The sequence below is a fragment of the Rousettus aegyptiacus genome, unplaced genomic scaffold (assembly GCF_014176215.1).
Source record: "Rousettus aegyptiacus isolate mRouAeg1 unplaced genomic scaffold, mRouAeg1.p scaffold_m13_p_5, whole genome shotgun sequence".
Taxonomy (NCBI): Eukaryota; Metazoa; Chordata; class Mammalia; order Chiroptera; family Pteropodidae; genus Rousettus; species Rousettus aegyptiacus.
The window spans coordinates 77464769-77480387 of record NW_023416308.1 but is presented as its reverse complement, the minus strand read 5'-3'; the positions used below and the strand labels follow the sequence as shown (position 1 = coordinate 77480387).

At 33.0% G+C, this 15619-nt stretch overlaps 1 protein-coding gene across 6 annotated transcripts in view; it reads left to right on the top strand.

Moving 5' to 3' along the window:
• Window positions 1-15619, top strand: part of NUP98 (nucleoporin 98 and 96 precursor) — an 84594-nt gene that overhangs the window by 39323 nt on the left and 29652 nt on the right. For all 6 annotated transcript variants that reach the window (XM_016157963.2, XM_016157965.2, XM_016157961.2 and 3 more), the window contains 7 exons: window positions 231-364; window positions 2713-2900; window positions 8163-8279; window positions 9403-9698; window positions 11342-11455; window positions 12112-12250; window positions 15154-15331. In XM_016157963.2, coding sequence (XP_016013449.1) covers window positions 231-364; window positions 2713-2900; window positions 8163-8279; window positions 9403-9698; window positions 11342-11455; window positions 12112-12250; window positions 15154-15331 — 1166 coding nt within the window. The remainder of the gene's footprint in view (window positions 1-230; window positions 365-2712; window positions 2901-8162; window positions 8280-9402; window positions 9699-11341; window positions 11456-12111; window positions 12251-15153; window positions 15332-15619) is intronic.

Genomic DNA, 15619 nt, shown 5'->3' with positions numbered 1-15619 from the left:
AATAAAGACCTAAGTAAAATTTTATTTATGTTGTCTCATATGAAATGCCTCTTCATATCTTTGACCCATTAATTTGATTGTAGATTTATTCACAGTTTGCTTCCCTGCTTCCCACCATTGAGTGAGTCTGAACATTTTGAAGACCACGTCTCCAAAAAGTTTTGAGTTCTTTTGGTATAAATGCACTGAATCCTTGAACTGACATTGTGCTTTTTTTTTTTTCTGAAAAGCTTTGACAGATCCTAATGCCTCCGCTGCCCAGCAGGCTGTTCTCCAACAGCACATCAACAGTCTAACATACTCACCTTTTGGAGACTCTCCTCTCTTTCGGAATCCCATGTCAGACCCTAAGAAGAAAGAAGAGGTAAATTTAAGGATGCTCTGTAAAATTTATTGTCAGAAAAGGGTAACTAAATATGTAGAATGTAATTGCTTACATATATAGGCTAAAGAAACTTAGGTGTAATAAAGTTTTTTGACACATATGCATGCTTTTCACCAGGTTGGGGGAATAAATTATTTTTGCTAGTAGAAGGCAGTATGACAAACAGTGAAGTGAGCACTAGACTCAGGTTGAGGGCTGAGATTTTTCAACAGCCCTGAAATAAAGCAGATATTATTAATCTTATATCATAGTTGAGCAAACTAAGGCTCAGAGAGGCTGATTCTCCTAAAATCATAATGCTCGTAAGTGGCAAATCAAAATCTTTTCTCCTATTTTCTACATAGCTTTGTCTTAATCTTTTATGCTCTAGCTGCAAAGAAATGATCTTTTGCTCACTGTGGCATGGCATTAAAAGCATAGTTTTTGGTTTGTTTAATCCTTGTTTTATTATGTGCTGTCTGTGAGACACGGGGCATGTCTTTCTGACTCTCTGAATCTGTTTCCTCATCTGTAAAATGGAAATAGTAATACTATTCATTGTTGAGAGTTTAATGAGTAATTTGTTCAGTATACAGAAATTAGGATTTAGTCATTTATATCATCTCATTTATTCCTCGTCTTGTTCTTAAATTAACCCTGTAACTATATATAATGAGAAGCAAATTATAAATTTAAAATGCTTTTTAAGGTGCTGTGTAAATGTAAGTTGTGATTAGATGAAAATTATGTTCTCCATGCAATATAATTTTAGGTGCCCAAATACGTGCTAGTCTCTGTGTTCAGCACTGAGGATACAAAATGCAAATACACAAATACTTATACTCTTGAGCTTATTATCTAGTGAGGAAGATTAGACCTGTAAGTGTTTATATTTATTGTAGCTCAAGATAGTATATGCAATAATAGAGAAAAGAGCCTATCCGCTGATGAATTAATAAACAAAATTTTGTTTATACCATGGAATATCATTCAGCCATAATACATGCTATCACGTGGATGAACCTCAAAAACATGATGCTAGGTGAAAGATGTAATGCGACACAAAAGGCATAATGATTCCATTTATATAAAATGTCTAGAATAGGCAAATCCATAGAGACAGAAAGTAGATTCATGTTTGCTAAGGGATAAGGAGTATTGGGAAGAACAGGGTTTCTTTTTGGAGTGAGGTTCTGGAACTAGGTAATGGTAATGGCTGTAAATATAATAAAAACCACTGAATTATATGTGTTAAAATGGTGAATTTTATGTTACATGAATTTTATCTTAAAAAATTAAAACAATAGAAGGAAGAGCATAGATTGTTGAGTGAGTTTGATAAGGCTTTTCAGAAGAGGTAACATTTAATTCTTGTATGTAATTAATGTATGTAAAAGTGGATAAATCTAAGTCAAGACATTCCAACAAAGGCACAGATTGTGAAAGATAACAAAGAGATCTGGGAAGATTCATTGTTGCTGAGGTGTAAAATAGTGCATTGGGAAGAGATACTAACTAAATTGTGACAATTTTTATATGTTAGACATTGTTGTTTCAAGTGATTATATAATCCAGTGTATACTATTTCAGCATACAAATGTATAACATCCTGAAGATGCTATAGAAACAGTAAATGCCATCAAAATCAGCCTGGAATCTTAACTAATTTATCGTGTATCTCCTCCACTAACTTGTTAATTTCCTCAAAAATTAGAGAAAGTAATTTTATTTTTATTCCTAGTACCTAGTGTTTGATTCATGGTAATTACCAATGTTTACTAAATGATGGATAAGTACAAGCTAATACCTGTTTTCTCATAGTGATTTGGATTGCACAAAAATTGAACATTAATTCATAGCTATGTCTCATTTTTCTTGACGCATAAGATTTGTGGTTAATTAAATAATAATTTGGCTTAGAATTTTTTGATAATGTTTTCTTAAAATGAATATAGATATTGTCATCTTTGTTTCAGAAAATAAACTACAGACTATATTCTTTTCTGTAAGGTAAAAAAATGCACAAGGTGTATTAATAATATGTTAATATATTTTGAGTTACATAGTACTTCAAAGGAAGTATCTCAATTACATTTAAAAACAAGTTAGACAAGCAGTTGAAATGGGGGCTGAAGAGATGAGTAAAAATCAGTTTGAGAGAAATAAAAGTTCCATTAGCATTCACACATACATCCAACATTAGGTGTTGTCATCCTTGTTTCCTGGAAGCATCTACTTTAAGATGTCTGTGGAAAAGATGAGGTTTGCACTCTGTTCTTCTGATTTTTAAAGCCAAAACCATACCTTTGAGTTAAACTAGACCTTTCCTTGATGTTTTTATTTTTCAGAGATTGAAACCAACAAATCCAGCAGCCCAGAAGGCTCTCACTACGCCCACCCATTATAAACTGACACCTCGTCCTGCCACCAGAGTCCGACCAAAGGCTTTACAAACAACAGGCACAGCCAAGTCACATCTCTTTGATGGGCTGGATGATGATGAACCATCCTTAGCCAATGGAGCATTCATGCCCAAGTGAGTTTATTTTTGTTACTATAAATTAAGTATAAAGTATTAATGTAAACTAAATATAAAATAATATAATTATTTACTTAAATATACTAATGCTATGCAGTTATTTTTCTTTTAATTTGAAAACTATAGAACATCACAAAGAAGAATAAAAGTTACCTGATCATTCCTGAGTATAACCAGATTTGACATAAAAATATTTTGATTAATAGGCTTCTAGTTTTTAACAAATGTGATTTTTTGTTTTGTTTTGTTTCTGAGAAGTTAGTGCTTGCATAACTTTAAGACGCTTTTTTCTTGCAACTCTAATTGGCCAAACTGATTGAGAAGAATTATATATTTTTTTAAGACTCATACATACAGCTCTTGAACCAATAATAAAATCCACAGAAAAAAATACAAGAAATGGTATAGAAGAGTTGTTAATAAACATAGAAAATTACACTTTAATTACTTATTAGAGCAATTATGCCCTAGAGTATTGAATATGCATGAGAAAAAAAAAAACCTGAAGAAAAATATACACTTACCTCCTGACAGTAGTTAACATCTGGAGATGTCACTTCAGGGCATTTTATTTCTGGGTCGTTTATTTTTTCTAGATACATAGACAGACATATACACTTATACATAGGCTTTTTAAACATCACTAACTTTTCTAATCAGAAAAAAAAGGGAGGGTTGGTCTTTGGAGAAAAAGTGGGAATTCATCATTTGCAGTTTTTTGTCTCCGAATGTTAAGTTAAAAAATATTATCATTCCTTTCCTTAAAAATATAGTGGGCTTCTGCTTCAGAAAAGATTAAAAGTTTAATTTTATACATTTCTTAGAACAGTGTTAGGTTATTTTGGAGGCTAAGACTATGTATTGTTCATGTTTATGTCCCCAGCATTTAGCAGATTGTTTGGCATGGAGTAGATAAAAAGGGCTTGAATTCAGCAGTCCAGCCATCTCCTAGGGCACTTTCCCCAGGCCTCCCTAAGATTTCCAAGTATAATATACAAAGAGAAAGGATTTGGGTGGGAAAATAATGCATTTTGCTATTAATGTTGTATTCCCCTCTTGGTTTCCACTTCTGTGGTGTTGCTTTCAACAGTCTTAATGTATTAGAAGCATTTTACATAGTTCACCTCTCCCTCTTTCTGTTTTTCAAATGATACTCAGTTCCTAGAAAAGCATAGAAATTTTCCTAGTTTTCGTCTCACATTACTGGTCTCTACTTCTGTCTCTTTTGCTGGCGCCTCTTCTTCCCAATTTCTTAAAATTGGAATGATCCTTGCCTCAGTTCTTGATCACATTTTCTTTACTCCAAAATCTATTTAACTTAGTTTCATGACTTTAAGTATCATCTGTAGTAAAAAAAAAAAAAAAAGTCAAGGGATATCTGTAAAAAGTCAAGGGTGATACCCAAACTTTTATCTCCAGCCCGACCTTTCTCCCAGACTCTGGATTCTTATATCCAACTCTAGTAGGCATTTATTTCAAAAGCAGCATGGCCAGTACTGAACCATGATTTTCCACCTCAAACCTGTTCCACCCAGAGCTTTCCCTATCTCAGATAATTGCATTTTCATTCTAGTTGCTCAGACCAAAAATTTTGAATCATTCTTGACTTTTTTCATACATTCCACAGCCAAGTTATCAGCAAATCATCTTTGTTCTACTTTCAAAAATACCCAGACACTGACCAGTTCTTACCATCCTGATGCAACTACCCTGATGCAAGCCACCATCCTCACTGATCTTTCTGCTTTTACTCTAATCATTCTATTCTGAATGTATCTACCACAGTAGATCCTTTTGAAGCATAAGTCACTCTTCTGTCCAAAACCCTATGGTGGTTTATATTTTACTCAGTAAAAGCCAGAGTCCTCACAATGGCATGTAAAGCATGTAAAGCCCTGTAAGATCTTACCTTCCCTTACCTCTCTTGTGAACACATCTGTTACTCTCTTTATTCCACTCCAATCTTATTATCTCTTTGCTGCTATTAGAACAGGAAAGGCATACTATTGCCTTTGTTCTCTTTGTCTGAAACACTTCTCCCCATAAATCCATATAGCTAAATTTTATTTTTTATTCAACGTCACTTCAATAAAGACTACTCTGATTATCCTATTTAAAATTGCACCCCTATTTTCTCTTGTCAGTACTCTTCGTGTGTGTGTGTGTGTGTGTGTTTGGTTTTTGCCTCTTTTCTCCCTCTAGAACCTAAGTTCTATGTAGGTAGGTACCTTTGTGTGTTTTTTGTCATTTAAAAGTGCCTTAAAACAGTTCCTGTGACATAGTACATGATCAGTAAATGTTGACTATATGAATAGATCTTAGGAGGCGTAAGGGGAGCTAAAGAATAATTGAGAATTTCACAACTTAGTCTGATAGCCCCTCATGGCAGGGGAGGGCTTGGAGATGGAGATCATTTAAGCCAAGGGACAAGAGGGAATGGGAACTATAAAGGTCTTTCCAGTTTCTGCTATCAGCATTTCATTATTTATCAAGCAGCTATTAAGTGCTAAGCGTGATGGGCACTGGGGCTGCATCTATGAACAAGACACATTCCTCTGTCACTGAATTCACAATCTTTGGGGGAAGAGAGAAGTTGACAGTAATCATAAGCGAGATGAGTGACAGAAAGGAGAGGTAGAGATTTGCCAGTGTAGGAGAGACTAACAGTAGAATGATGAAGGAAAGCTGCTCAGGAGGTGTCATTTGAACTGAAGAGAGATAGTGGAAACTCATGCAGAGAAAATATTTTGATGTGTTTCTAGTTTTAAATATGTATTTTTTCAAATGGCTGTAATATTATTTTCTAGTATTCTCTTCAGTTTTTTCTTCAAACATGACTTAACTGACTTGAGTGGTATTCAAGCAAATGTATTTACCAAAATAGTTTTGGTATACTATTCTGTTCTTGGCTTCTTATGTTTGTTCTTTGTACCTTTCTCACTTGATATTTCTGATCCCGGTCCCCTTCACTTTTGCTTGACAGTTTTTAGTTCCTCATCTTCTAGTTGTAGGTATGTGCTTCATGTGAAACTAAAATTTTATTAGTCCCTCTTCTCTTCCCCACTCTGCTGCTGTGTTTCAGTCAGTTGCAGTTACCGTTTTGTATAATGATCAAATTGTTCCATCTTTGACCAGCAGGGAGTTCTTTCAGGTTGTCTCCTGGTCCTTTCTCTGATAGTGTCAGATAACTTCCTTGCTTATAAGATTCACTGTGTAAAACTTTGTCCATGATCTTTGCCTTCTGCGTTCATGATTTAGATTGGCCTGAATGTTTCTTTGTTACAACTTCCTTATCTGGTTTTGGTATAAAGGTTGTGTTGATCAAATAAATAAATTGTAAAGTATTTCCTCTTTCTGTTTTCTGGAAGAGTTTGTGTAAGATATGCTTTTTTTTTTTTTTCTTCATTAACTGTTGGGTACTAGTAAAGATATATGAGCCTAAAGTAATATTTGTAGTTTTTATTATTTAAAAGTTATAGGACTATTCAATTTTTTCATTTGGTAGAATCTGCAGCGCTATCTCCATTTCCATCCCTGACATGGTTTTTTTGTTTGTTTGTTTGTTTTGTTTTTTTGGGTCCCCCCCCCCCCACTGTTTTTTTTTAGTCTGTCTGATCAGGGATGTTTTATTAGTCATTTCGAAGGACTAACTTCTGGCATTATTGATGCTCTCTATTCTGTCACTCTATTTCATTAATGGTCCAGCATAGTTATTTTTTTATAAATGTGCCATGTGTTTTTTGAAAAGAATGTGTACTCTATTGTTGTTGGGTATGGCTTGTTTATCTGTTGATGGATATTTGGATTGTTTCTATACTTTTGAGGAACTTCCATACTGTTAGCAGCTGCACCATTTTACTTTCCCACCAGCAATGTACGATGGTTCATTTTTTTCCATATCCTTGTCAGTCCTTATTTTGTTTCGTTTGTTTATAATAGCCATCCTAGTGGGTGTGAAGTGGTATCTCATGCTTTTAATTTGCATTTCTTTTATAACTAATGATGTTGAACATCCAGTCATTTGCTTATGGGCCATTTATCTTCTTGGAAGATACAGCTTGTCTCCTTTTGTGTCTTTTTTAAAAATTATTTTATGTCATTTACTATATTTCAAACTGTTCATGGCAATAATTAGAGTTCAAGGATGATGGTATTGTTCTTCAGAGAAAAATTTTTTTTAAGAGTTGCTTATTGAGGTGAGTCAAAGCTGAACTTGTGACTGTATGGTTTTTACTTTAGTTCTCTTAACTCCAGGGGTAGAGACGTTTACAACTTGTTGGTTCTCCATGCCTACAAAGAGCTCTAACTTTTCTAGTTATCCTCCTTAGCAGGATTAGTCTACATTACCTAGTTTACCATCAGTAGGAGGGCAGGTCTCAGTTTAATTTTCATGGAAATAACAATTCTTCAAATGCCTGTTTCATTGGCTTATTTAATGACATCATTACTATAAAGAATGTAACTGGCAAACACAGGCTTGGAACAAATATTACTGATGTTTATTATCATATAACTCAGTTGTTGAGACTAAAAATAAATATATGAAAGTGGTCGGCTACTTATAGTTGTTTGTTTATTTTTAAAGAGAATGGAGAACATTTGTTAATCTTGTAAGTTTAAGTGGAGATTGATTCAGATCTCTTCTTTATGGTTCTACTTGAAGCTTGTATACTATAGAGGTTCTTGGATCCAGTAAACCTGCTGTACACAAACCTGAACTTTTTAGATATTTGTCATAATTTGCATCATTGGACATCAGAGGTTTTTTACTTTTATTTCTTTCTCGTTATTTTAAAAATCTTCCTCACTGAGTCAACAAGTACTTATTCACCTACTTTCTTCAGAGCAGTGGGGGGAGACAGTTATAATCCTGACTGCTAAAGAAAAAAGAAAATGTTTAAAGAGAGAAAAGACATGTAGGAAAATAATTGAAATATAAGATATAGAGTGTAAGTGAACTTAGTTTGTGGATAAAGTACTCAGAAGTCAGAAAAACATGAATAATATTTTCAAAAGGAATTCCCACTTTGTTTTGAAATATGTTTAGTTTTATTCTTCCAAACACCAAAGAGCAATGTATTTGAGACCTTATGTTTTGGTTATGTATTAATTGGAAGAGTTTTTGAGTTAAATCTGTTATGGCCATTTTTAGACACATAAGAGTTGAATGAGTGCTTTTTTGACTCATTTTTTAGATAACGTCTGTGGTGTACCTATCCCTGAGTTCTTTTTTTTTTTCTATTTGATCTCTTTTTATAGGAAGAGCATTAAGAAGTTGGTTTTGAAAAACCTTAATAATAGCAATCTCTTCTCTCCTGTTAATCGTGATTCAGAAGATCTAGCTTCCCCATCTGACTATCCAGAAAATGGAGAAAGGTAAACCAAGTCTCTGTTGAAAAAATTCATTCTATGAATTTTATAAAGCTTGGAGAATGTTGCGCAGAAGTATCTCAGTATATGAGCACCTATCAATTAAGTCATGTTTTTACTTTTTGAGTATTTTAGAGCTTGAAATTATTGGAGGTCTTCTGATTCAGTTCTGCAAAACTATTTTGGTATTCGTGTATGTCATTTTGGACAGGGTTAGAATGCATTTGACATGCCCTTACAATAAGGGATATTTTGTTTGTGATAATTATTAAAGTGATATGTAGTCATTGTAACCAAACAAAAAAAAAAAAAAAAAAAAACTATAGAAGTATGTAAAATGTGTAAAGCAGGAAGTGAAAGTACATATTCTTACACTTTAGAAATTTATATATTCTTACAGGTATATATTATAGAGGTTATGCATGAATGACCTACTTATTTCCTACTTAATTCCATTTATTATAAATGCCCTTTCATATCAATATGAATATATCAAATGTCCTCCATTTTTTTAATGGTTCTGTAGCTATTTGTAAATGTAAGATAATCAAGTTCTCTATTGGAGGACATTTATATTTTTTAATATTCTTATATATGCATCTTTGCACTCCTGTTTCTTATTCTCTTTGAATAAAATTCTAGTTTGATTTTTCATTAAGCATTTTCTAATACCTTGCTTATTACAATATTAAGAATTTTAAAACGTTTTAAGTTTTTAACTTGAAACTCACCACTGGTTATTTGACCTCAACGTAGTGGAGCATCCTTTTATTTTTTTAACTAAATATTTGATGCTCGAATTCATTTAATTATGAAAATAGATCTATTAAAGGTTTAGAATCTACAGCCATATTTCCAGGGTTAAAAGCCCACCTCTAGCACTTAGAGCTTTGTGACATAGGGCAAGTTACTTTATTTTCTGTGTCTCAGTTTTCTTTTCTATAAAATAGAGTGAATGATAGTAACCTGTGTTACAGGATTACTGTAAGTATTAAATTAATTTTTAATATTCATTTAATCACCTAGAACAGTGCCAGACACTTACTAAAGGCTCATTAAGGGTTGACTGTTAACATTGTTAACTACTACTACAAGAGGCTAAGATACTGTTTCTATTTTCCCTTTTCAGATTCAGTTTCCTGAGCAAACCCGTTGATGAGAATCATCAGCAGGACGGAGATGATGATTCTCTTGTGTCACGTTTTTATACTAACCCTATTGCCAAACCCATTCCTCAAACCCCTGAGAGTGCTGGAAATAAACACAACAGCAGCAGTGTAGATGATACTATTGTTGCATTAAACATGCGTGCTGCCTTGCGAAATGGGCTGGAAGGAAGCAGTGAAGAGACCTCTTTTCATGAGGAGTCATTGCAGGATGACCGAGAAGAAGTAGAAAATAGTACCTACCATATGCATCCAGCAGGTCAGGTTAAGATTGACAAATGAGTAATCTCTTACCAGTCATTTAAAACCTTTTATATAAATGGAATCATTCTATACACACTCTTTTTAACTCTATAATTTTTATAAGAATGCATCCACAATGTGTATGTGAACACTTTTTTTTTTTTTTTTTTTTTAGTGCTCATTAGTATTCCATTATATAAATATACCACATTTAGTTAATCTATTCTCTTGTTAGCGAACATTTGGGTTGCTTTACAGTTATCCTTGGAAGTTTTTATATCTCATCTTATTGCTTTCATATATATCTTCTGTTTACTTAGTACACTAAGGAAAAAATTATCTACTTTCACATTAAGACTCCGAAGTATATGTACCCATGTGTGTATATCTACATGAACTCTTATGTTACGTTACTGTATCTTTTTTTCCAAATATCCAGTTCAGATTTTTTTTCTTAGTTTTTTCATTGACCTGGTTTACCACCTCCCAATTAAAAATTTTATTCCCAAGGATACTAACAACTCTCTAAGTCTTGCCAGAAATAAGTAAAGTATAAGTGGGTATTGCTGGAGCCTGGAGTTTAATAATATTTACCTTCATTTTTTTTTTTCTCAGCAAGTTAGCCTGACCTCTACATATAAATGGGAAAAATAGTGATTAGAACACACATACCAGTTTTCTATTTTCTTTGAATTCTTCAGAAATCTACATAGCTGATACTTAAAAAAAAATTAATTATATGGATTTTTAAGTTTCCATTTGTGGGATTTTCCCAGATAGGATTTTTCATCTTGATTTTAGCCCCCTATTTGGGGGTGTAAATTTGAAAGATATAAGAGGTGTATGGAAGACAGTAGACTATAAAATAAAAAGTACTGTGTTTGGAGTTTTAGGTCCACTTACCACTGAATTACTACTCTGTAAACCAAGGCAGGTTCTTTCCGCCTTGGCTTTTGGTATCCTCATGTGTAAAATAACAGAAAAAAAAAATGATCAAGTAAGCCTTTCCTAGAATTCATTCTAAGGAATGCCTTTCATGGTATAGTGTATTAATGGATGTCATTGAAAAGAAAGTTCTGTAATTAAGCTTGGAAAACACTGGATTAAATAAAGTTAAATAGACTTCATTATTTTGCAAGTTTTAAGAGACTGCAGTGTGCTATCGTGTGCATGTTTCTCAAATTTACTTGAAACGAAGCCTCTTTTTTTTTTTTTTTTTTTTAATTATTATTTATGCCTGGTCTTCCTAGGTGGTCTCCCATCCAAGTATTAACCAGGCCTGACTCTTAGCTTCCGAGATCAGACATTGGGCTTGTTCAGGGTGGCATGACCATAGATCATAGACTGTGGCTCCACTGGGGAACAAACCCAGGACCTTCTGTTTGTAAAGCAGATGTGCTAACCACTATACTATGGAACCACATCCATGAAGTTTTTTTTTTTTTTAATGGTTTTTCCCAGGAGTAGTGTTTCTTAGAAATTAAGTTTGGAAAAATGCTTTATTTCTGTATGTTTTCATATAATAATTTACTGGTTATTCAGGTAATTTTTTAAGTTATTCATTTTGTAGAAAATCTTTTTAAAGGAAAGTAAAATAAATATTATTGCTAATTTCTTACTAAAGACATTCACAATTAATGTATTTTTTGTTTCTTATAGGCATTGTTCTTACTAAGGTTGGTTACTATACTATTCCATCTATGGATGACCTTGCTAAAATTACTAATGAAAAAGGAGAGTGTGTTGTCTCTGACTTCACTATTGGTCGTAAAGGTGAGTGTGAGTTTAAGAGTTAGTAGTGTGTAAGCCAGAGACATGTACCTTATTTTTGTATTTAAGTAACCATCCTTTTTTCCCCCCTCCATTTGGACCTCCTTGGCCTGGATAGCAAACAAGTAACAAAACTAAAAATCCAAGACACAAACCTTATAACATTCTTGGGTAACTCTTTGGCTCATTGCAATTTTTTACAATTAAAGAAAATATTGTAAACAGCAAGAAATACTAATAAAATTGAATAGTTGACAAGAAAGGGGTAATATTTTTACAGATACAATTTTCTTGGAAAAAAATCTCATCTTGCTGTGTATCATATTCAAAAAAGGGCTCAGGTATTTTAACTCATACTGTAGGCCAGGTGCTATAGGTTGTTTCTGTAACAGCAGTATAGATATTTGGTAAGAGACTTAAGAAGGCTGTTTTGAGGACAATATAAGTGCTGTAGAAATGCAAATGTTAAACCAAATAATGTATTCAGTGTCACCCTCTGATACATATTATGAATGAAATAACCCCTTGTGAGTATTGCTACATGATTGAAAATATTAATGTTTAAAGTAGCTTGATTCTTCTGATTAATCACTAGAAGTGTAATGTAGGTTTTTACTCTCTATACAGGATGGTTTTTAACTATTTGCTCTGACTTGTAGGTTATGGTTCAATCTATTTTGAAGGAGATGTGAATTTGACAAATCTAAATTTGGATGATATTGTGCATATCCGAAGGAAAGAAGTTATTGTCTATTTAGATGATAACCAAAAACCACCTGTGGGTGAAGGGCTAAATAGGTATGAATTTATTTACATTATTTTAGAAAATAATCACCTAAATCACAGGTGTTTTTTTGTAAACAAATGTGTTTATATTATATACATTTTTCTACAGCTTGCTTTTTTAATCTACAGTGTGTGATTATTATTTCTCTACTTTCATATAAAAAAAAATGATAAATTCTATACTGTGACTTCTCAACTACTTTTTCCTAATATTATCAAATCCAACTGTTTCCAAAAACATTTTTTAGTAGTATTTTTTTTTCATATTTCTGCTATGACCATGGTTAAGTCTTTCTCTGTGTTTTAGTGTGAGATACTAGCTTTTGATATCTTAATTTTAGACAGGTGAAAGGGTCATAGTTAAAATTGTTTATGTTCACAACCTACCAAGATTTAATCATAAAGAAATGGAAAATCTGAACAGCCCTGTAACTAAAGAAAAATTAATCAGTAATCAAAAAGCCCAAGACCAGATTGCTTCAATGGTGAATTCTACTGAACATTTACAAAGAAGTAATACCAATTCCTCTGAAATTCTTCCAAGAAATTGAAAAGGAAGAAACACTTCTGAACCCATTTCATGTGAGGCAATCATTACCCTCATTCCAAAGCTAGACAGAGACACTACAAGAAAACTACAGACCAATATCTGTGACGAATATTAATTTAAATATCCTCAACAAAATAGGATAGCAAACAATTTAACAGTACATTAAAAGGATTAAACACTGTGACCAAGTAGGATTTATTCCTAGAATGCAAGGAAAGTTCAGCATATGAAAATTGATCAGTGCAATGCATCACATTTACAGAACGAAGAAAACCACAACATCAACTCCATTGGGGCAAGAAACCATTTGATAGAATTCAACATCCTTTCATGATAAAGACACTCAACAATCTAGAGCTAGAAGGAAACATAATAAAGACCATATTTGAAAAACCTGCAATGAATATCATACTCAGCAGTGAAAGACTGAAATTTTTTTATCTTAGATCAAGAGCAAGAAGAAGATGCCCACTTCCGCCATTTCTATTGGACATAATACTGGAAGTTTTAGCTAGAGCAATTAAACAAGAAAAAGAAAAACCATTAATATTGGAAAGGAAGAAGTAATATGATCTCTGTTCACAAATGGCTTGACCCTGTATGAAGAAAAGTCTAAAAATTCCACGAAAAAAACTTATAACCAATGAACAAATTCAGCAGGGGTAGCAAGGTACAAAATCGACACAAAAATCAGTTGGGTCTTTATACACTAACAATGAACCATCTAAAAAGGAAGTTTAGAAAACAATCTCATTTACAATAACATTAAACAGAATAATACATTTAGGAATAAACTTTACCAAGGAGGCAAAAGACTTTATACCGAAAACTACAAAACATTGCTGAGGGAAATTTAAAAAGACAGATAAATGGAAAAATATTCTGTTTTTATGGACTGGAAGACTTAAAATTGTTAAGATGTCCATATTGCCCAAAGCAGTCTATACATTTAACGCATCCATATCAAAATCCCAGTATTACTTTTTGCAAAAATAGAAAAATCCATCCTGAAATCATATGAAATCTTAAGGGATCCCAAATAGCAAAACTAATCTTAAAAAGAACAGAACTGGAGGACTTAGACTTTCTAACTTTAAAACTTACTAAAAAGTTATAGTAACCAAAACAGTATGATAATGGCATAAAGACAAAATATAGACTAATGGAACAAAATGAGAGAGTCCAGAAATAAATCCTCACAATGTGGTTAAATGATTTTCACCAAGGTTGCCAACACCAGACAAATGGGGAGAGAACAACCTCTTTAACAAATGGTTTTAGGAAAACTGGATATCTGTCCACGTGCAGAAGATTGAAGTTGGACCTTCCTTACCTTATGCCATATATAAAAATTAACTGAAAATCGATCAAAGACCTAAACATAAGACCTCAAACAAAAAATTTTAGAATAAAACAGGAAGTTTCGCCACATTTTATTTGGCAACAGTTTCCTTGATAAAAGCACAGGCAACATTATTAAGTGAAACAAGCTGGTCACAAGAAGATAATGTAAGATTCCACATATTTGAATCATCTGGAGAGTCAAATTCTTAAGACAGTAGAATGGTGGTTGCCAGTGGCTAGAAGGGGGAAATGGGGAATTGTTTTTTAATGGTATAGCGTTTCAGTTTTGCAAAATGAAAGAGTTCTGGAAGTTGCTTGCACAACAGTGTGAATATACTTAACGCTACTGAATGGTACAGTTGGAAATAGTTAAAATGGTAAATTTTATGTTCTTCCTTTCTTACCACAAAAAAAAAAAGTTTTTAAAAAAGTCATCTATTATTATGTGTTAGTAACTGTACTAGGTGCAAGGCATACAGAATGAGTAGGAAACAGTCCTTTAACTCAGATATTGATATTAGAATGATTTATTACCGCTATATAGTCATCTTCACACTTATTATTTAATGTTGACTACTCCGATGTTTCTGATACGTCATTCTGCAAGCATTTATTGTTAATCAGTAGTAGTTGCTGCTAGTAATACTGTTGTTAAATACAATAAAACTTTAAGACCTTCACTTAGATTTAGCCACTGGGCTATGACCGCTGGACTCAGCACTGGATTTTATCAAAGATGCATAGGTTAAATGTTATTCAAATTAGGTTGGAATTGATGTACCATAGTAGTTTGAAATAAATGAAATTCGAATCTTGAACCAAATACCGAGCTCTTTAATGAGAGGATAATTCCTTGCTCTTAAGCTCATCTATTCTGGGTGGCAAGACTCAAGTTTATGAAACATCTGCAAAATAATTCCAAAATAACATAGGTACCTTTATTTGCTACTTATATAGATGTTAGTTGGCTTTCTGGTCTTAAATATGAAACATTTACACTTTACTTGGTTGTACATTACAGGAAGGCTGAAGTTACGTTGGATGGAGTTTGGCCAACAGATAAAACATCTCGTTGTTTAATAAAGAGCCCAGATCGACTTGCTGATATCAACTATGAGGGAAGATTAGAAGCAGTTTCCAGGAAACAAGGAGCTCAGTTCAAAGAGTACCGTCCTGAAACAGGTTCTTGGGTGTTTAAGGTATAGTTACTTAACCTAGTTCTTATTAACTGTAGCAAGACTCATAAAATGTTTGTGTTAGAAGTGATCTGCTTTTAAATTCTCTTTATTTTCAAATTAGGAAATAGATATAGAGGTACATCATGATTTGCTCCAAATTATATATCTACTTAAACCCCAGGGCTCAAGATTCAAATCTTCTACCCCTGTGAGCATTTAGATAACTTTTAAGGTGTAAGTTGTTTTTTTTTTTTTGTTTTTTTTTTTTTTCTGAGTGGCATTACTAAGGACATCAGGCAGATTTTTTTC